The 19,857-nt window shown below is 42.7% G+C and overlaps 1 protein-coding gene across 1 annotated transcript in view; it reads right to left on the minus strand.

The window, feature by feature from the left end:
* JAZF1 (JAZF zinc finger 1) overlaps positions 1-19,857 on the minus strand; it is a 473,852-nt gene that overhangs the window by 17,436 nt on the left and 436,559 nt on the right. Inside the window, exon 4 of the mRNA XM_030202468.1 lies at positions 17,507-17,676. Within this exon, the coding sequence (XP_030058328.1) occupies positions 17,507-17,676 (170 nt within the window). The remainder of the gene's footprint in view (positions 1-17,506; positions 17,677-19,857) is intronic.

Genomic DNA, 19,857 nt, shown 5'->3' on the forward strand with positions numbered 1-19,857 from the left:
ATGTGCAATTTTTGTGTGGCAGTTGCCTGATTTCTGAAATCTCTAATGGGATGGCCAGGCTTGTTTGCGCTGGATGACTGTTTGGAACTGAGGGCCTTTAACAAATTTAGGAAGGCAATATCAGTAGCGAAGTATTCTGCTGAACTAGAACCGACCCCCCCCCCCCCCCCAATGATACAATGATGTGCAGCTTTTCATGATATGCTTCTGATGGAGAAAATATCTGCAGGGTCATGTAAATTAAAACTGGGGGGAGGGGAGGGTCTCCATTATTAAGATCTGGGCACCTTAATCTTTACTTAAACTCTTTGCCACATAGGGGTCTGAGTTTGGTTTTGAATACACAACTTTGATCCCTCAGGTTTGTGCCCTTAGGGAAGTGAGCATAGTCATTCTGGTAGATGAAGCTTGACTTAGCTATACCAGCTGCTTTGGTGGGGGAGGGTTGCCGGTAGGTATACCATCTGTTATTTATCTGAAATAGGGGCATGGTATATATTTTGGAGTGGAGGAGTAGCCTAATGTAACAGGCTGAGAACCAGGGGAACCTGGTTCAAATTCCATTGTGACTCCTTGTGATCTTGGGCAAATTCACTTAACTCTCCATTGCATCAGGTACAAACTCAGATTATATTGTACCTGAATGTATACGTACAGCTTTTGGGTTTGTAGGCAGTATATCAGAAATTAAAATAAAAATATAAGAAAATACTATGTACTGTGATCTTTCGGATCTCTTTGTTGGTGAATAAAAAGGTTTAAAGAGATCAGAAAGATCACAGTACATAGTATGGCACTATTTTGAACATTTACGTAGACACCCCTAATACGAAATTACTCCCTTTAATCAAAGTTTGCACAGATGGTTGTGAAAAGTGCAAGAGAGCCTTGACTCAGCCATGGGACTTATGGCAATCCATGATTCTTTCTGCAGTTTTTGTTTTCATGATTTTTCACTCTAGATGTCTAGAATATTTTTCTCTTCCAGAAGCTTCCACGTATTAATAAAGGTGGAAAGAAGAGCAAATGACACACAGAATGGTTAAAAGGAGAAGTGAAAGAGGCTATTAGAGCCAAAAGAACATCTTTCAGAATATGGAAAAAAGATCCAAATGAAGAAACAAGAAGCAACATAAGCAATGGCAAATTAGATGCAAAGCACTGATGTAGAAAGCCAAAACAGAATACGAAGAGAAACTTGCCTCGGAGGCAAAAACTCATAGTAATAACTTTTCCAGATATATCAGAAGCAGAAAACCTATGAAGGAATCCGTGGGATCGTTAGATCATCAAGGAGTAAAGAAGGCACTCAAGGAGGACAGGGCCACAGCAGAGAGGCTGAATGAATTCTTTGACTCAGTCTTTACTGAAGATGATGTAAGAGATCTACCTGTACCAGAGATGGTTTTCAAGGGTGACGACACAGAGGAACTAAAAGAAATCTCAGTGAACCTGGAAGATGAACTGAGCCAAATCAACAAACTAAAGAGTAGTAAATCACTTGGACTGGATGGTATACACCCCAGATTACAGAAAGAATTCAAATAAGAAATCGTTAAAGTTGTCCGTAGTACCTGAAGATTTGAGGGTGGCCAATGTAATGCCTATTTTAAAAAAGGGATCAATGGGAAAGATTCAACATGGATTCAGCCAAGGGAAATCTTGCTTCACCAATTTGCTTCATTTCTTTAGAAATCAAACAAAATAAAACATGGAAAAGAAAATAAGATGATACCTTTTTTATTGGACATAACTTAATACATTTCTTGATTAGCTTTCGAAGGTTGCCCTTCTTCGTCAGATCGGAAATAAGCAAATGTGGTAGCAGATAGTATATATAAGAGAAACATCAAAGCATTACTTTGACAGTCTGACAGAGTGGGAGGGTGGGGGTATGCATGGGGACATCTTTTTCTTGAGAAATCCACCTTTTTACAGATTAACTGGCTGTGCTGCAGCTCTGTCTGTACATTTTAGACTTAGCAGCTCTGTCTCTGAATCTCCCCCACAAATTCAAACTTAGTGGGTGTGACCTGATTCTCTGTTAGAGGGGCAGCCTTCTATACCAGTTTTTCTTGAGAAATCCACCTTTTTTACAGATTAACTGGCTGTGCTGCAGCTCTGTCTGTACATTTTAGACTTAGCAGCTCTGTCTCTGAATCTCCCCCACAAATTCAAACTTAGTGGGTGAGACCTGATTCTCTGTTAGAGGGGCAGCCTTCTATACCAGTTTTTCTTGAGAAATCCACCTTTTTTACAGATTAACTGGCTGTGCTGCAGCTCTGTCTGTACATTTTAGACTTAGCAGCTCTGTCTCTGAATCTCCCCCACAAATTCAAACTTAGTGGGTGTGACCTGATTCTCTGTTAGAGGGGCAGCCTTCTATACCAGTTTTTCTTGAGAAATCCACCTTTTTACAGATTAACTGGCTGTGCTGCAGCTCTGTCTGTACATTTTAGACTTAGCAGCTCTGTCTCTGAATCTCCCCCACAAATTCAAACTTAGTGGGTGTGACCTGATTCTCTGTTAGAGGGGCAGCCTTCTATACCAGTTTTTCTTGAGAAATCCACCTTTTTACAGATTAACTGGCTGTGCTGCAGCTCTGTCTGTACATTTTAGACTTAGCAGCTCTGTCTCTGAATCTCCCCCACAAATTCAAACTTAGTGGGTGTGACCTGATTCTCTGTTAGAGGGGCAGCCTTCTATACCAGTTTTTCTTGAGAAATCCACCTTTTTACAGATTAACTGGCTGTGCTGCAGCTCTGTCTGTACATTTTAGACTTAGCAGCTCTGTCTCTGAATCTCCCCCACAAATTCAAACTTAGTGGGTGTGACCTGATTCTCTGTTAGAGGGGCAGCCTTCTATACCAGTTTTTCTTGAGAAATCCACCTTTTTACAGATTAACTGGCTGTGCTGCAGCTCTGTCTGTACATTTTAGACTTAGCAGCTCTGTCTCTGAATCTCCCCCACAAATTCAAACTTAGTGGGTGTGACCTGATTCTCTGTTAGAGGGGCAGCCTTCTATACCAGTTTTTCTTGAGAAATCCACCTTTTTACAGATTAACTGGCTGTGCTGCAGCTCTGTCTGTACATTTTAGACTTAGCAGCTCTGTCTCTGAATCTCCCCCACACCCTCATCCTCCCCGTCTCATCTGCCCGCAACCTCGGAGTCATCTTTGACTCCTCTCTCTCCTTCTCTGCGCATATCCAGCAGATAGCCAAGACCTGTCGCTTCTTCCTCTTTAACATCAGCAAAATTCGCCCTTTCCTCTCTGAGCACACCACCCGAACTCTCGTCCACGCTCTCATTACCTCTCGCCTGGACTACTGCAACTTACTCCTCACCGGCCTCCCACTTAGCCATCTATCCCCCCTTCAGTCTGTTCAGAACTCTGCTGCACGTCTCATATTCCGCCAGAACCGATATACTCATATCACCCCTCTCCTCAGGTCACTTCACTGGCTTCCGATCAGATACCGCATTCAATTCAAGCTTCTCCTTCTTACCTACAAATGCACTCAGTCTGCTGCCCCTCACTACCTCTCTACCCTCATCTCCCCTTACGTTCCCGCCCGTAACCTCCGTTCACAGGATAAATCCCTCCTCTCAGTACCCTTCTCCACCACCGCCAACTCCAGGCTCCGCTCATTCTGCCTCGCCTCACCCTATGCTTGGAACAACCTTCCTGAACCCTTACGCCAAGCCCCCTCCCTGCCCGTCTTCAAGTCTTTGCTTAAAGCCCACCTCTTCAATGCTGCGTTCGGCACCTAACCCTTACCGTTCAGTGAATCCAGACTGCCCCAATTTGACTGCCCCTATCGGACCGACCGTTCACTTGTCTATTAGATTGTAAGCTCTTTGAGCAGGGACTGTCTCTCTTTGTTAAATTGTACAGAGCTGCGTAACCCTAGTAGCGCTCTAGAAATGTTAAGTAGTAGTAGTAGTAGTAGTAGTAGTACATCAAAGCATTTCATTGATATTCTAACAGGATGGGTGTTGGTAGGTGAGAGGAGGGTAATAAACAGAGAAATACAGCTTAATGGTTTATAATGGGTTAGAAAACCCAGATCTTTATTAAGTCCTGTTTGTTGGGTGTCAAAATATTCAATCATTCTTATGTTTGTTGGGTGTCAAAATATTCAATCATTCTTATTTCAAAGGTCTTACATTCCTGTATTGTTTTAAAATTACCTTTCAGTATTCTTACTGTGAAATCACTGGTGCAGTGTTCTGGTCTTGTAAAGTGTTGGCCCACAGGGGTGGGGGCTTGACTGGCACCGGCTATTTTCATGTGATGTCTGTGCAGATTGAATCTTGTCTTAAGCATCTGGCCTGTTTCTCCAATATAGCATCATTCGTTACATTTTTTACACTAAATGATATATACCACATTGGAAGATGAGCATGTAAAATAGTCCTTTATGTTGAATATTTTCCCTTGTGAATGACTGTGGGGTCTTGTGAAATTTCTTTGAATGCTTAAATAAATGTGGATAAAGGTGATCCAGTTGATGTAGTGTATCTAGATTTTCAGAAAGCATTTGACAAGGTCCCTAATGAAAGACTCATGAGAAAATTAAAATCCCATGGGCTAGGAGGCAATGCTCTGTTGTGGATTAGGAATTAGTTCATGGATAGAAACATGGCAGCCAGACTCATTTTTGGTAAATCACGGTTCAAAAGTGCAACACCACTCCTTGAAAAACTCCACTGGCTCCCCATCAAGGAACGAGTAAACTTCAAAGTCCACACACTGATCCACAAGATCCTCCACGGAGAATCTCCAAGCTACATGACCAATCTAATCTACCTTCCAGCCAGGAACAGGTCCAAATCTTCTCGAACACATCTCAATCTTCACCTGCCCAATTGCAAAGGTCTCAAATACAAAACCTACTATGCATTCAACTTCTCCGTTAAAGGCAGCCAACTTTGGAACGCCATACCAAGATTCATCCGAACAACAAACGAACATCTACACTTCCGAAAGCTGCTGAAAACATACCTCTTCAAACAAGCCTATCCAAACGACCCAACTTAAATTACGACCCTAATCCACACCACTAACATTAACCATGCCTAAATCCTTCCCCCCACATCTCTTCCTCTTGTCCTTCTCTATACAATTGTATTATCTCTGTGATACTTCTTACCCATACATTGTATTACCTCTTTGATACTTTGTACCCATACATTATGTTATCTCTGTGATACTTTGTACCCATACATTGTAAGCCGCACTGAACCAGCTATCGAGCGGGAAAGAGTGGGGTATAAATACTACAAATAAATAAATAAATGGGCAATTCTCTCAGTGGAGGAGAGTGAATAGTGGAGCGCCCCCGAAGATCTGTATTGGAATCGGTGCTATTTCGTGAAAAATTGCCAAAAGACTTTAAGAACATAAGCATTGCCATACTGGAACAGACTGAAGGTCCATCAAGCCCAGTATCCTGTTTCAAACAGTAGCTAATCCAGGTCACAAGTACATGGCAAGATCCCAGAACAGTAAAACATATTTTATGCTGCTTATATTAGAAATAAGCAGTGGATTTTCCCAAGTCCATCTTAATAATGGCTTATAAACTTTGCTTTTAGGAAATTATCCAAACTTTTAAAAAAACCTGCTAGGTTAACTGCTTTTACCATATTCTCTGGCAACAAATTCCAGAGTTTAATTACAGGTTGAGTGAAGAAATATTTTTTCAGATTCGTTTTAAATTTACTACTTTGTAGCTTCATTGCGTGCCCCCTACTCCTAGTATTTTTGGAAAGAGTAAACAATTGATTCACGTCTACCCACTCTACTCATTATTTTATAGACCTCTACCATATCTCTCGTCAGCCATCTCTTCTCCAAGCTGAAGAGCCCTAACCGCTTTAGCCTTTCCGCATAGGGAAGTCATCCCATCCCCTTTATCATTTTCGTCAACATTCTCTGTACCTTTTCTAATTCCACTATATCTTTTTTGAGATGCGATGATCATAATTGTACACAGTCTTTGAGGTGCAGTCGCACCATGGGTTGATACAAAGGCATTATAACATTTTCATTTTTGTTTTCCATTCCTTTCCTAATAATTCATAACATTCTATTTGCTTTCTTGGATGCCACTGCACATTGAGCAGAGGGTTTCAATGTATCATCAACAATAACAACTAAATCCGTTTCCTAGGTGGTAATCCTAATGTGGAACCTTGCATCACGTAGCTACAATTTGGGTTCCTCTTTCCCACATTCATCACTTTGCACTTGCTCACATTAAATGTTATCTGCCATCTGGATGCCCAGTCTCATGGGTCCTCTTGCAATTTTTCACAATCCTCTCGTGATTTACAACTTTGAATAACTTCGGGGCTCATTTTCAAAAGAGAAAAATGTTTAAAAAGTAGCATAAAGCAGCATTTGGCAGTTTTTGCTTGCCAAAACATTCAAATCACTGTTTTCAAAACCTATTTTGCAGATGTTTATCTAAGCAGTTTGACTGCAGTGCTTCCAAATCAAAAGGAGGTGTGCTGGGGGCGGGATTAGGGCATTCCTAACACTTGGAATTTTTTCTGTCATATTGGAACAAAACAAAAATGTCCAGGACTAAAACTAAGATGTTTTGAGCCAGATCTGTTTTAATAATGACTAAGCCACAAAAAAGTGCCCTAAATGACCAGATGACCATTGTAGGAATAAAAGAATAACCCTCCCCCCCCCCTTTACTCCCTCAGTGGTTACTGACCACCTCCTACCCCCCAAAGATGTTATAGCTAGCCCTACTGGAGCAAAAAGCAGGTCCCTGGAGTAGCCTAGTGGTTGATACGGTGCACTATAGAGAAGGGAACCAGGCTCATATCCCATTCTGTTACGCTTGTGGTGGAAGGTGTGAGCCCTCCAAAATTCACCAAAAACCTACAGTACCCACATACAGGTGACACCTGCAGCCATAAGGGCTATTGTAATGGTGAACAGTTGGGTACAGTAGGTTCTTGGTGGGTTTAAGAGGGCTCACCATACAATATAATGGGTTAATGGTGAGATGTGTACCTGGGAGCTTTTATGTGAAGTCCACTGCAGTGCCCCCTAGGGTGCCCCACTGCTCTGCTGGGATGTCTGTGTGGCCAGTCTACTAAGAAGGCTGGTTCCTCCTACATCTCAATGGCTTGACTTTGTGTGTTTTTACTTGGAACTTTTTTTAGAAACACAAACATCTAGCAAGTGGCCGTTTAAAAAAAAAAAAAAAAGAAGATAGACGTTTTACTGTTTCAAAAATTGCTTTATTCACCACTTAAATTCTGGACGTTTTCAGCAAAACATCCAAAGTCGGATTTAGATGTCATATCAAAAATATCCCTCTTTGTGTCATCAGCAAATTTAGTTATCTCACTAGCTATTCCCATCTCTAGATCATTAATAAATATATTAAAAGCAGCATTAATATATTTATTAATGATCTCTGGATTATTAATAAATATATTAAAAAGTACAGACCCCTGGGGAACACAACTATCTACTCTTCTCCATTGGGAATACTGACAATGTAACCTTACTCTCTGTTTTCTATTTTTTAACCAGTTTTTAATCCACAGTAGGACATTACCTCTTATCCCATGACTTTCTACTTTCCTCATGAGTCTTTCATGGGGTACATTGTCAAATGCCTTTTGAAAATTCAGATACACAATATCGACCTGCTCACCTTTATCCACATTTATTCACCCCTTCAAAGAAATGTAGTAGATTGGTTAGGGAAGATTTCCCATGACTAGATCCATGTTGGCTTTGTCTCATTAATCCATATTTATGTATATTCTCTGTAACTTTGGGGCCCTTTTACCAAGCTGCGGGAAAAAGGGCCCAGGGCTGGCGGCAGGCGCCGTTTTTCCCGTATGCCAGGGCCCTTTTGACTGCAGCAGGTAAAAAAGCCCCCAGCACATATGGCCATGTGGCAAGAGAACCCACTGAGGTGGCGATAAGGGCTCCCTCACAAATCTGGTGGTAACTGGGCAACATGCGGTGATGCCTGATTACCAGCCAGTTACCGCTGCACAAGCCATTTCCAGGGTTTTCTTTTTCCCCTGGAAATGGTGCACGCTCAGGGCAGGCCTACCGCCGGTGGCCAAATTGGGCCAGTGGCAGTCCTGAAAGAGCGAGCAGTAAGCCTGCATTGGGCTTACCGCCGCTCTGTAAAAGGGGCCCTTTGTTCTTTATAATAGTATCTACCATTTTTCCTGGTACCAACATCAGGCTCATGGTCCATAATTTCCCAAATACCCTCTGGAACCCCTTCTTAAAAATTTGGTGTTACACTGGCCACTCCTCAATCTTATGGTACTATGCTTGATTTTAAAGATCAATTACATATTACTAATAATAGTTCTGCAAATTCATTTTTCAATTTTATCAGTACTCTGGGATGTATACCATCCGGTCCAGGTGATTTGCTACTTTTAAATTTGTCAAATTGCTCCAATACACCTTTCAGGTTTACAGAGATTTGTTTCATTTCTCTGACTCATCAGCACTGAATACTATTTCTGGTAGTGGTACCTCTCCCACACTTCTTCAATGAAAACTGAGCAAAGAATTAATTTAATCTCTCCGCTATGGCCTTGTCTTCCTGAGTGCCCATTTTACCCCTAGAAGACTGGGCATCCAAATGGCAGATGAGAATTAATGTGGACAAGGGCAAAGTGATACACATAAGGAAGAATAATTCAAATCACAGTTATTTGATGCTAGAGTCCACCATAGGCGTCAGCACCCAAGAAAAAGATCTAGGTGTCAATGTGGACAATATGTTGAAATCTTCTACTCAGTGTGTGCTGGTGGAGGCCAAAAAAGCAAACAGTATGGTAAGAATTATTAGGGAAGTAATAGAAAATAAGAGAAAGAATATCATAATGCCTTTGAATTGCTCTATGGTGCGACCACACTGAGTATTATGTTCAATTCTTAAAGATATAGCAGAACTAGAAAAGCCTCAAAGAAGGGTGACCAAAATGATTAAGGAGATGAAGAAACTTTTAAGAGGTTAGGGCTCTTCAGCTTGGAAAAGAAATGGCTGGGGGGGGGGGGGGGGGGGGGGTGGGGGGGGGGGGGAGGAATATGAGGTCTATAAAATACTGAGTGGTATACAACAGGTAAATGTAAATTGATGTTTCACTCTTTCATAATATAAAAAGACCAGGGGACCCTCAAGGAAGTTACATGGTACTACTTATAAAATGAACAGAAGAAAAGATTTTTTTCACTCAACGAAGCAGTTAGTGCAGTTAGTGTATCTGGGTTTAAAAAAAGGTTTAGACAAGTTTCTGAAGGAAGAGTCCATAGTCTGCTATTGAGCTATACATGAAGAAAAGCCTCTGCTTGTCCAAGGGATCAGCAGCATGAATCTTGCTACTATTTGGGATTCTGTTAGGTACTTGTGACCTGAATTGACCATTCTTGGAAGCAGGATACTTGGCCAAATGGACCATTGGTCTGATCCAGTATGGCTATTCTTATGTTCTTAAGCTGAAGTAAAAGTGAACACTGTGTTAGATAAAATCTATTCAAAACCATACAATCTTGCAGGCATTTTACACTTTTCTGGCCTACACCTTTAATTTCTCTTAGAGTTTAGGAAACTATCTTGATTTCTGAAACTAGCGCAATTTATTTAGGGATGCATTTAAAACTACAAAGAACAATGTAGGTAGAAAAGACCTATTAGAAGATAAGCAGAGGTTAATTTCTATACACCACTGCCTTTAATTTTTTAGCAAGTGTGCATTTTCTCTGTACTTATGCTGTAGCCTGATAATACAGCATAGGTGTGGGTCTCAGTGGGATGTAAGATTTATAATAAAACTAGTAAAAAAGGCCCGTTTCTGGAGCAAATGAAACGGGCGCTAGCAAGGTTTTCCTCCCCAACCCCCCCTCCCTATCCCTTCGTCGTTGTGAAGCCACTGACGCCATTGCTCCGCACCTCGTCAACGCACCTTCATCACCTTCTTCGTTCTGATGCCACTGACGCCATTGCTCCGCCCTCAACGTCATCACGTTTGACGCGAGGGCGGGGCCCAGAGACTTGGTAATTTCGGTGGCTTCACCACCACGAACCCTTTTTGAAGGAAGTGACGTCAGTGGCTTGGCTTCAGTGACGTCAGTGTCTTCAGAACGTTGAGGGTGAGTTTTATTATATAGATTGGTTTTATTGTTTTTTGGGACTAAGAGATTTTTTCTAAGATCTACATATCAGTTCCGCTAGTTACAATTTGGTATTATATTCAACAAAGACATAACATTCTCGTAATAAATTTTTTTCCCCTTTAGCTATCCTCATTTACAGGCAGATGATCAAACCCCGGCGCTATTTTAGATAGCGCTCTGGAAATACCGCTCTTCCAACGCCGTAGTAGCACGGTGTTGTGCTATGGCATGATCAGAAGTTAATGTATGCAGATATATGCAGCGGTGTAGCGGTGCTTCAGGGTAGTTAAATGAAGCTAAGTAGCCGGGACGCATGCGCACTAATCAGACGCGCTAGGCTACGAACAGCACGCATGTGCGTAGGGCTGCTTGTCATTTTGTCGTTGTGTCCTGTCATAAAGCGGGGAATAATTGAACGGCGCCGGCCATCTGCAACAGCAGTTGAGGATGTCCTTCCCTGTGACGGCAGTTGAGGACATCCAAAATGTGGATGTTTGTGAGAAGGACATCCATGCCTGCTATGCCTCCAACACCTTTATTTATTTGGATTTTGGATCACAAATACCAGCAGTGGGATTTGAACCGGCCACCTCTGGATTGCATGAAGTGCTCTAACCACTAGGCCACTCCTCCACTCCCTTGAAATTTGGCCATCCCTGTGGGGGGCAGTTGAGGACGTCCAAAATGTTTGAAAGAAGGACGTCCATGCCTTCATTATGCCTCCGCTGACATACACATACCTCCCCCCCCCTAAGGGGCCTGCATACTGCCCTCCCCCCCCCCCCCCCCAACAGGGATGGCCACATTTCAAGGGAGTGGAGTGGAGGAGTGGCAGAAAGACCTAATGGTTAGAGCACTGGTCTTGCAATCCAAAGGTGGCTGGTTCAAATCCCACTGGTACTTGTGATCCAAAATCCAAATAAATAAATAAATAAATAAATAAATAAATAGGGTGTCTGAAGCATAGCAAAGGCATGGATGTCCTTCTCACAGGAACATCCACATTTTGGACGTCCTCAGTCCTCAACTGCCGTCGCAGGGACAGAGGCATAGCGAAGAATATACTCTAAAAAAAAAAAAAAAAAAAAAAAGACAAAAGTTTTTGAAGTTTTTTTTTCAGGGTGGGACCTGCGCCACAAGAACGCCAGTTAGGACCTGGCGTTATTCTGTGGCACTGTTTTTCGGCATAGTGGCGTTCAACACCTCTGTTCATGAGGCGCTAGCTTTCGATCATCCAGGAGGAATGCGAAATGACCTTATTTACATGAGATTGACTACATTTAAATGTCATGTGCGCAATGCCTGGCGCGCTTGCAGTTTATGGCGGTAACCACATTGATCATCCTATGTTGTTAAAAGCGTGTGCAAAAACGGCGCTAATGGGCTTGCGCGCTCGCGTTGACTTTTGATCATCCCCCTGTTAGTGTGATTTACCTAGGAGCACAAAAATATTTTTTTCAACTAATTCCATTTTCTGGTGGTTCAAGTAAGCCCAGAGCCTGCCCTTTGCTAGTGACTTGGTAGGTCCGTGCAGTAAAATGCACTGGAAAAGTCATGATCCATACATAGTTTTTCTTTTCCATACATTAACAGCATGCTTCTTGGGAAAAGTGAAAGACAGATTCTATATAATGCAGGCACAATCCTTGCCAGCAATCAATCTATGCCACCCAAAGAACAAAATAGTGTAGGGAGGGGGGGAATGCAATTAAATGTTTCTTTCTGCATTTAAACAATATATTTAATCTGACATCCTGGGCGAAGCAAGTAAGCTATGCTGCTTCTCATGTCTGTATCATTACTTTTTATTTGCCGCTTTCTCTCTGTTTGTCAGCCTCTCTGTGGGTCATTAATTTGTCCCCTGTCTGACTGTTCCAAGCACTAATGGTGTGCAAGACAGCCCCGAGACAGCCCTCATGCATTTGAGATGAAGGTCATGAGATAGCAAAAGCAGGCAGCAAGGGCTGGCAATAAAAAGAGAGCAGACAGGATGTAGCAAATTACAGGCTTCTCCTAGCCCCTCTTTCTCCCTCCCCTGAAGAAAAGCTTGCTGTGGTGTGTGGATGCCCTCTGGGGAAACAGCCTCTTTCTTACAATTGCCATGGCTTCTTGGCTTCCTGAGCTCAAACATCCAGCATTTACAATACTCCCTCCTCTTCACACATTTTAATCATAAAAAGGGGGGGGGGGGGGGAGAAAGCATTTACTTTGGGAAGAGGAGGACTCCCTTTTGTTCACCAGCACTTCAATACAGTCTTTGGACTTGTTTTTTGTTTTTAGTCAGAGAACCTGTAAACTACCTTTCCCCCCTCCTCCTAACTTTGAATAAAGATCTTTGTGCCTGCTGTATAGTTAAAAGCAAGTACCATGGATGGGTCACACCACATTTTGGTGGATTCTTCCGGCTCTCTGTCATAAAGATACACCACTTCTGACTAGTGGGAATGGCCTGCAATCAAGCTGATTTGTGAGAAACTTGTGTGTGTGTGTTTGGGGGGGGGGGGGGGAGGGACATGTACGGATGCCAAGGGTGGGTCCATCCCAAAGCTGGAGATTTACGGTCCCTGTGTTGGAGAGTGCTGGAGGTTTTTCTCACAGGCTCCAGCCATGTCTAAAACCAGCTCTGGCAGAGATACATTCCAAAAACTAACATTCTAATCAATAAATAGAAAATAAAATTCCTTTTTCTAACTTGTCATTTGGCCATTTTATTTTTCTAATCACGTTGGTCCCAGTTTCACTCTCTTGCCAGGGTCTCTTTGTCCATTTGGCACTTCTTCTCTCTTCACGTTCACCATCCATCTTCCCTCTATGTCACTATCTACCTTGACTAGTATTTCCCCTGTGTCCCTGCTCTTATCCTCCCACCATGGTGAGCATCCCCCTTCTGTGTCTATATTATTGCCCTATTATCAATCTTCTGTGTCCTCATCCCCCCTCATATGAATATTATCCTTCTGCGTTCCTATCTTCATCCCCCCCCACCACACCTATCTGGCATCAGCCCTATGTCCCTTATCCATCCCAGTGTCCAGCATTTCTCTCTTCCCTCCTTCCTATCCTCCTCCCCAAGAATTCCACATATGTCCCCTCTCTCCTTCTGACCACTCACCCACATACCTACAAGTCCAGTATCTTTCCCTTTCTCCCACAGGTCCCGGCATCATTTCCTTCCCTCTCCCTCCCCCAATATCTCTCCCTCTTCCTATGCAGGTTCTACTCTTCCTTTCCTCGTGGTATGGCATCTCACACCCTATTCTGCATCTCTCAATCTCCTTCCTCCTCTTCCATTAGCATCTCTCTCCTGCATCCCTCCTTTCCCTTCTCCCCTAGTTCATTATCTCTCACTCACTCTCCTCCCCCCTCCTTTAAACTTGTCCTAGAATCTAAGTGGTGCTGGGACCAGCAGCAGCTGCAGAACTGAAAACAGGCTGCACGTGGGAGGTCTGCAGTGTCTTCCCTCTGCGGATCTCACCCCTCCAGAAATAGGAAGGAGAATCAGAGGAGGCAGGTCCAGCCACTATATACAAAACATAGAAGCTGCTAAAAGGACCTCCTTAATTAAAAAAACTAGTGGACACCTAGGAAAAATGTACTCAACAATTTCACTAAAGGATTTTCTTTATCCCCTCCTCCCTCCTAATTGCCCACTTTCCTGTTCAATCCCATCATATCTGGGAATTGAACTGGGAAGTGAGCTGCTTATAGCTGCTTGCTTTGCCCTTTTAGGTAGTGCAGTATTCTAATCTGTCCACATGGCCCCTGCCTTTGCCTCATCCCAGATCCTGGGGTCAGCTCCGCTCACTTCTGATCCTGCGGCCTTGGGCGTCATTCTATCTGGCTCCAGTCCTTGAGCCAAACATTTTGCTCTGTCACCCTCTAGTCCCACAGCACCATTCCATGCCTCTTTGCAGCCAGAATCCTACCAGCATGGTTCCTGACAGATGCCACTTCAGTGTATTATATGCATATAGATCGGGGTCTCCAAACCTTCCCAGATAATGATCTTATAGCACATGTCAAATCACTGAGAAGGGTGATGGGGGGGGGGGGGGGGGTAACACTTGGAGTCTGTTGAATGGGAAGTTCTTCCTCAGACTATGCTGAGTTTGTTGCTGTGCTATATTACCATCATCATCTTTGGCAGCTACAGCCAGGGAACTTTCCAGAGTTTGCTATCTATGCTGTTGTTGCACATAAAAATCAAGTAACACATCCTTCATGAGCTGGATTAAGCCACGGACAGGACAAATATGGTGAGTTGGAGAAATTAACTTTGTGGGCCACACTTGGTCCATGAGCAATAGTTTGGGGACCCCTGATATAGACAGAAACTGGGAGTATGACCACAAACAGTGGGGTAGTAACATTTTTTTCCCTCAGGCATATTATACTGTATTTCCTCTATGTGAGCAAGGTGTGCTGGTGGCAAAACGTTTCACTGGTTTGACTCTAAAATATGTCTGCTGTTGTATATATAGATTTATTTTATCCAGAAATGTTATCCACCTCCCTATATTCGGTTTTATACTGGTTTGCTCTTAGTAATGGAGAGATTTTATTATTTTGAAAACACAGAGACAGAGAAAATGATGACAAAGATTAATCCCCCCCCCCCCCCCCCCCCCGATATTCAAAGCTATTTAACTGGCCAAACACAGCTGCTGACCACTTAAAGAGGTGTATTTTCAAAGCACTTTGACCTACAAAGTTATATAGAAACCTATGTTTAAGTCTATGTGCTTTGAAAATGAGCCCCTACATAGAATATTGGTGCCTAACTGCTAATATTCAGTGGCAGATAACAGGTTATCTCCGCTGAATATTGCCGGTTAGCACCTAGTGCATACCTGGCTATATCATGCGACTTATCCCATTAGACGCCAATATTCGGCACCTAACTGGATAGATTTATCCGTCAAAGAGGACCACATAAATATCTGTCTTATCTTTAACCACCCAAAATCTAATTGGTTAGCACTGAATATCAGCATAGCCGATTAACTTTTTAATGGTTAACCCCCCCCCCCCCCCCCCCGATATTCAATGCCGGTCGCCAGAAATGGCCTGGCATTGAATATCCGGGTGAACACCGGCAGCAGACAGCAAAAGTGCTGCCTGCCACCGGCTGAATATCGGGCTCAATCAGACTATCTAGTCTGCCCATCCATAAGCTCTACGATCCCTTTCTCTCATCTAGAGATTCTCAGTACATGTCTTATACTTAGTGTTCACACACAATCCTGGTCTCTACCACCTCTGCTGGGAGACATTCCATGCATTCACACTCTTTTCTCAAAGAAACATTTTCTTAGATTACTCCTGAATCTATCTCCTTTAATCTTCATCCTATGCCACCTCATTCCAGAGCTTCCTTTCAATTGAAAGAGACTCGCCTCCTGTGCATTTATGCTGCATAGGTATTTAAATGTCTCTATCATATCTCCCGCCTTTCTTCCAAAGTATACATATTGAGATCTTTAAGTCTGCCCCCAAATGCTTTATGATGAAGCAGTGGTGTTCGTTGGTCGGCTGTCACCCAGGGTGGATCGCCGCTGTGCACCCCCCCCCCCCCCGGTGCATCACCTCGAACCCCCCCCCCCCCCCCCGTGCACTGTTCTTACCTCCTAGGGTGCCAGTGGAGCTGACAGCTGGTCCCTGCACCCCCTCTGCAGCGTGCACCCGGGGCAAACCACCCCCACCGTCCCACCCTCGGTACACTGCTGTGATGAAGACCACTGACCATTTTAGTAGCCGCCCCTGGACCGACTCCATCCTGTTTATATCTTTTTAAATGTGCAGTCTTCAGAACTGTACACAGTACTCCATAAGACCTCTGACCAGAGATTTAGATAGAGGTATTATTTCCACTTTGTGCTGGCCATTCCTTTCCCTATGTACCCAAACATCCTTCTGGCTTCTGAGGTTGCCTTTTCTACCTTTACTTTTATGGCTGAACCCTTTAAAAAAAATCACTTTTAGAAGCACTCATGCAGGTCCCTAACAAATTAGAGAAAACAAACTGCCATTTAAATAAACTAATAGGTTGTAGATATTAACATGGCCACGTAATCTAGATTATTTTATTTATTCGTTACATTTATACCCCACATTTTCCCACCTATTTGCAGGCTCGATGTGGCTTACAAAGTACCGTAAAGGCGTTTGCCATTTCGGTTGATAACAAATACAAGATTGTGTTGTGGTCAAACTAATTTGGCTTAGTACTGCTGTGATTACTTGAGAAATACTGGTGCAGCTCCTTCATTTCAACTAGAAAATCAGAAAAATCTCAGGCCAGTTGCAGCTGGTACCTCCAAATGTTCACCCTGCTCTGAGACAGGGTTATGGATACAACACATATCCCACTTTACCATTCAATAATAGCCATTTATTTATAAACCACCTGAAGGGATGACTAGCACAGTGCACAACAAAAATATGATAAAGTGAACTAGTAAGCAGCAGTCCGTTTTTCTAGCCAGAGAGGTAATAAAGTGCATTATTGTGGCTGCTGTGAATGAGAAATGGTACACTAAGAACAGACCAGAACTGGAAAGGTATGAGAGGCCAAAGGAACACCTCACTTAGGCCTATTTAATGGTACTCAGACTCCCCTTTCATGAGGCCTCTGAAGGGCACTTGTGGATAAAGGAATGCTTAGTGCACTGCCTGCAGGAAACATGGCACAAAATCCTGACAGTCAAATACAATGCCCAAGAGCAATCAGTTGTAATCAGTCAAAACAGGAAGGAACAACAAGAAAGTCACTGGATAAAGGAAATGTAGCCCACTTAACTGTGCAGGAACAGGCATAACCAAACAAGCTCAGGCTTTTATGGCTAGTATGTGAGAGTTATGGCCATTTCATGTGCTCACCTGGCCCTGACCTAGTGCTTGAAAACTGGTCACACCTGTATTAAGTTAGTGCAATAAAATGATATCACAACTTACTTGCAGCCTTTATTTATAAAAGCTCTTGAGAATGGCCCCAGCATGACCTCAGAAGCACAAGTACCTCATCACACCGCATAATAGTTTTCACATTGTTCAATAAAAGGTAAAGAGTTGGTTTTATTTCTAACAGAAAATAATTACAATTTTAAGTAGTGTTTGTGTGCCCATAAGGTACAGATACCTCGAAGACTAGAAATGTTTATGCAAACATTTTAACTCTGAAGTTAAAATGTTTGCATTAAAAAAGAGCACAGATACCAGAAACTTTAAATGACTGGCACATTCATCTCTCAAACTTAGTGGTGCTTTTTTTTTTTTTTACCCCTATCTTGCATTTGTAAACTTAAACTTAGTTGTACCTCACCTTGTACCTCTTCTTACATCCTGGAACTGGGCAGGCAAAAGGCTTCTCATCCCCGCCATTCATACACATGGAGCTGAGGATAGCTTCGGAGCTGATAGCGCTTTCTGTGGTCCAGGACTCATCGCTGTCCGACTCCTCATAATCCACTTCTTCCTCATCATATTCGCTGCCTGTAAGAAATAGAGGTAATAAAATGAGACAAAGTGAAATCACTTTAAGATGGCTTTAGAAGGGTGCATGCCATCAGATCCCTTCTGATGACTAATGTCTGGTATATTATAGAAATCAATAAAGCTCTTTTTACCCATCTTTTCATTCATTTAACAATCACAGTCACATTTTTCACATAGTTCAGACAGCCGGTATTAATGCAGAGAAACATATTTTCATTAACAATTAGCCAAAGGTGGCATTAAGGACTCCCACCATGGATTGATTAAAAGCTAAGACTTCAGAACCCTTCAGAGCCTACAAAAAGGTGGGAAAATGTGGGATACAAATGCAATAAATAAATAATAAATAAATAAAACCAGGCTGGAAAACATTCTATAAAACACCCAAAGATGATTATTTTGGGTTCTCCCACTTCACAGTACAATCCTAAGTAGTATAATTTACCAGATCATAAACAGGATAAAATGAGTATGTTGACAGGTCCCAATGCATTTACTAGCCCTTTGGAATTAATATGAATTATGGTAGAACATTAGCAAGAGTTATGGCAATTTCAGTTGTAAAGTTCACCCACAGGCCTGAAGATAACACAACAACCCTTGCATGCTCTATGACAACTGCTAAAGGTGTCTGAAGAGCTTCTGCTGGTTCGTGTGGATCTTAATTTATTTCAATAATCTTAAGAAAGGCTGCTGGGAGGATGGAGTTAAAGCACAAGGGAGGTAGGGGTAGCTCAGTTGTAAGATGCTATATACCACAAACAGTGTGAACTCCTAATACCATAAGCTAGGAGCTTGATGATTCAGACCTGTAAATAGCATGGGATGGTGGAAGTCTAGCCAGTAGGCTGATGCAATAAACTGAACTATACTTATCCTAGATGTGTTAGCATACAAAATACATGTTAATGAGCTGCATTTGGGATTACTTCTGTTGCAGCACAATGCACTAAAGTTTAGCACAGTTTCTTACTTCTGCGATAACACTGGGATGTTCACTTTACCTCTGGGTGTCAATGGGAATTAGTCACCAAGGACTGAAGATCCTTGATTGGGAGTCTCCCATCTCCAGAGGTCTCCCCAATCAGGGTCCCAAATGATCCTGCAATGAGGTTTATCCTGCCCTAGGACCACTAAGCAAGAGTGTCCTGGATCCAGAGTGCCCCTAACTCCTCTACCTAGGCCCCATTCACTCTGCAGCACCCTCCCAATGGTCTCCCAATGCTCACCTTTAGTCAGGGAAGTGTCCTCCTCCTTCACTATCTGCTTTTGCCACCCACCATCTAAGAAAACGGTGGGAGTTCAGCTGACATAGCTAATCTCACCTGAACCAGCACCATTTGTCAAGATGGCGAACGGCAAGAATAGAAGGGGGAAGAGGAGGTCACTTTCATGGCTAAAGGCAAGTATCAGGGAGGTCTTTGAAGGTGGGTGGATAGGTAAGGAGATAAAGGATAGGAGACAAGGAGCTATCCGATCCCATGCCACTCTTTCTCAGAGGTGTTAGGAGACCCTTGGCCAGGGTCTCTCTGGCTGGCTGGTCCTGGGGCCTTTATTCATGGACCAGAAGTCTCTGAAGTTAAAATAGAAATAACTATTTCCATTTCAGCACAGATATTTTACTTTAGTGATTTTTGCACATCTAAATGTAAAAAAAAAATCAGTGTTAAAAATCTAATGCAGATTTTGAACACAATCTTATTACTGCAGCAGAGGACAGAACTCATGTGATTTCATTGGACAATTACCACAGTGTAACTATCACCAAGGGAGTGTGGGTAAGCCAACACACACAAAAATTCCCTCCTAGTCCCCATTTTCATTTCAAGACCTGGAAAGGAGCAGGTTTGTAGAGAAGATCTGAGAAAAGATACTGCTGCTCTACATCCAGGCATTTCTCATCCCAATGTTTTCGGCTCCAGCCAAAACCACTGTGCCCCACCCTATCTCTTGGAGACCAAGTCAAAGACAATCATCGTACTGTTAAGTATAATGAAACAACTTTACTTAAACAGTCATCTAAGCAATTATGAATAAGCAGGCACAGGAAGTACAGAGAAAATAAGAAAAAGCAAATATATAACTAGCAGGATAAATAACAGGCCCGATACTTCTAATTCTGAGTTTCGCTCCTAAATTGGCCTCTCTGAAAATTTACTAGGGCTGAGTAGATAAATT

This window comes from Microcaecilia unicolor, chromosome 1 (genome assembly GCF_901765095.1).
Source record: "Microcaecilia unicolor chromosome 1, aMicUni1.1, whole genome shotgun sequence".
Lineage (NCBI taxonomy): Eukaryota > Metazoa > Chordata > Amphibia > Gymnophiona > Siphonopidae > Microcaecilia > Microcaecilia unicolor.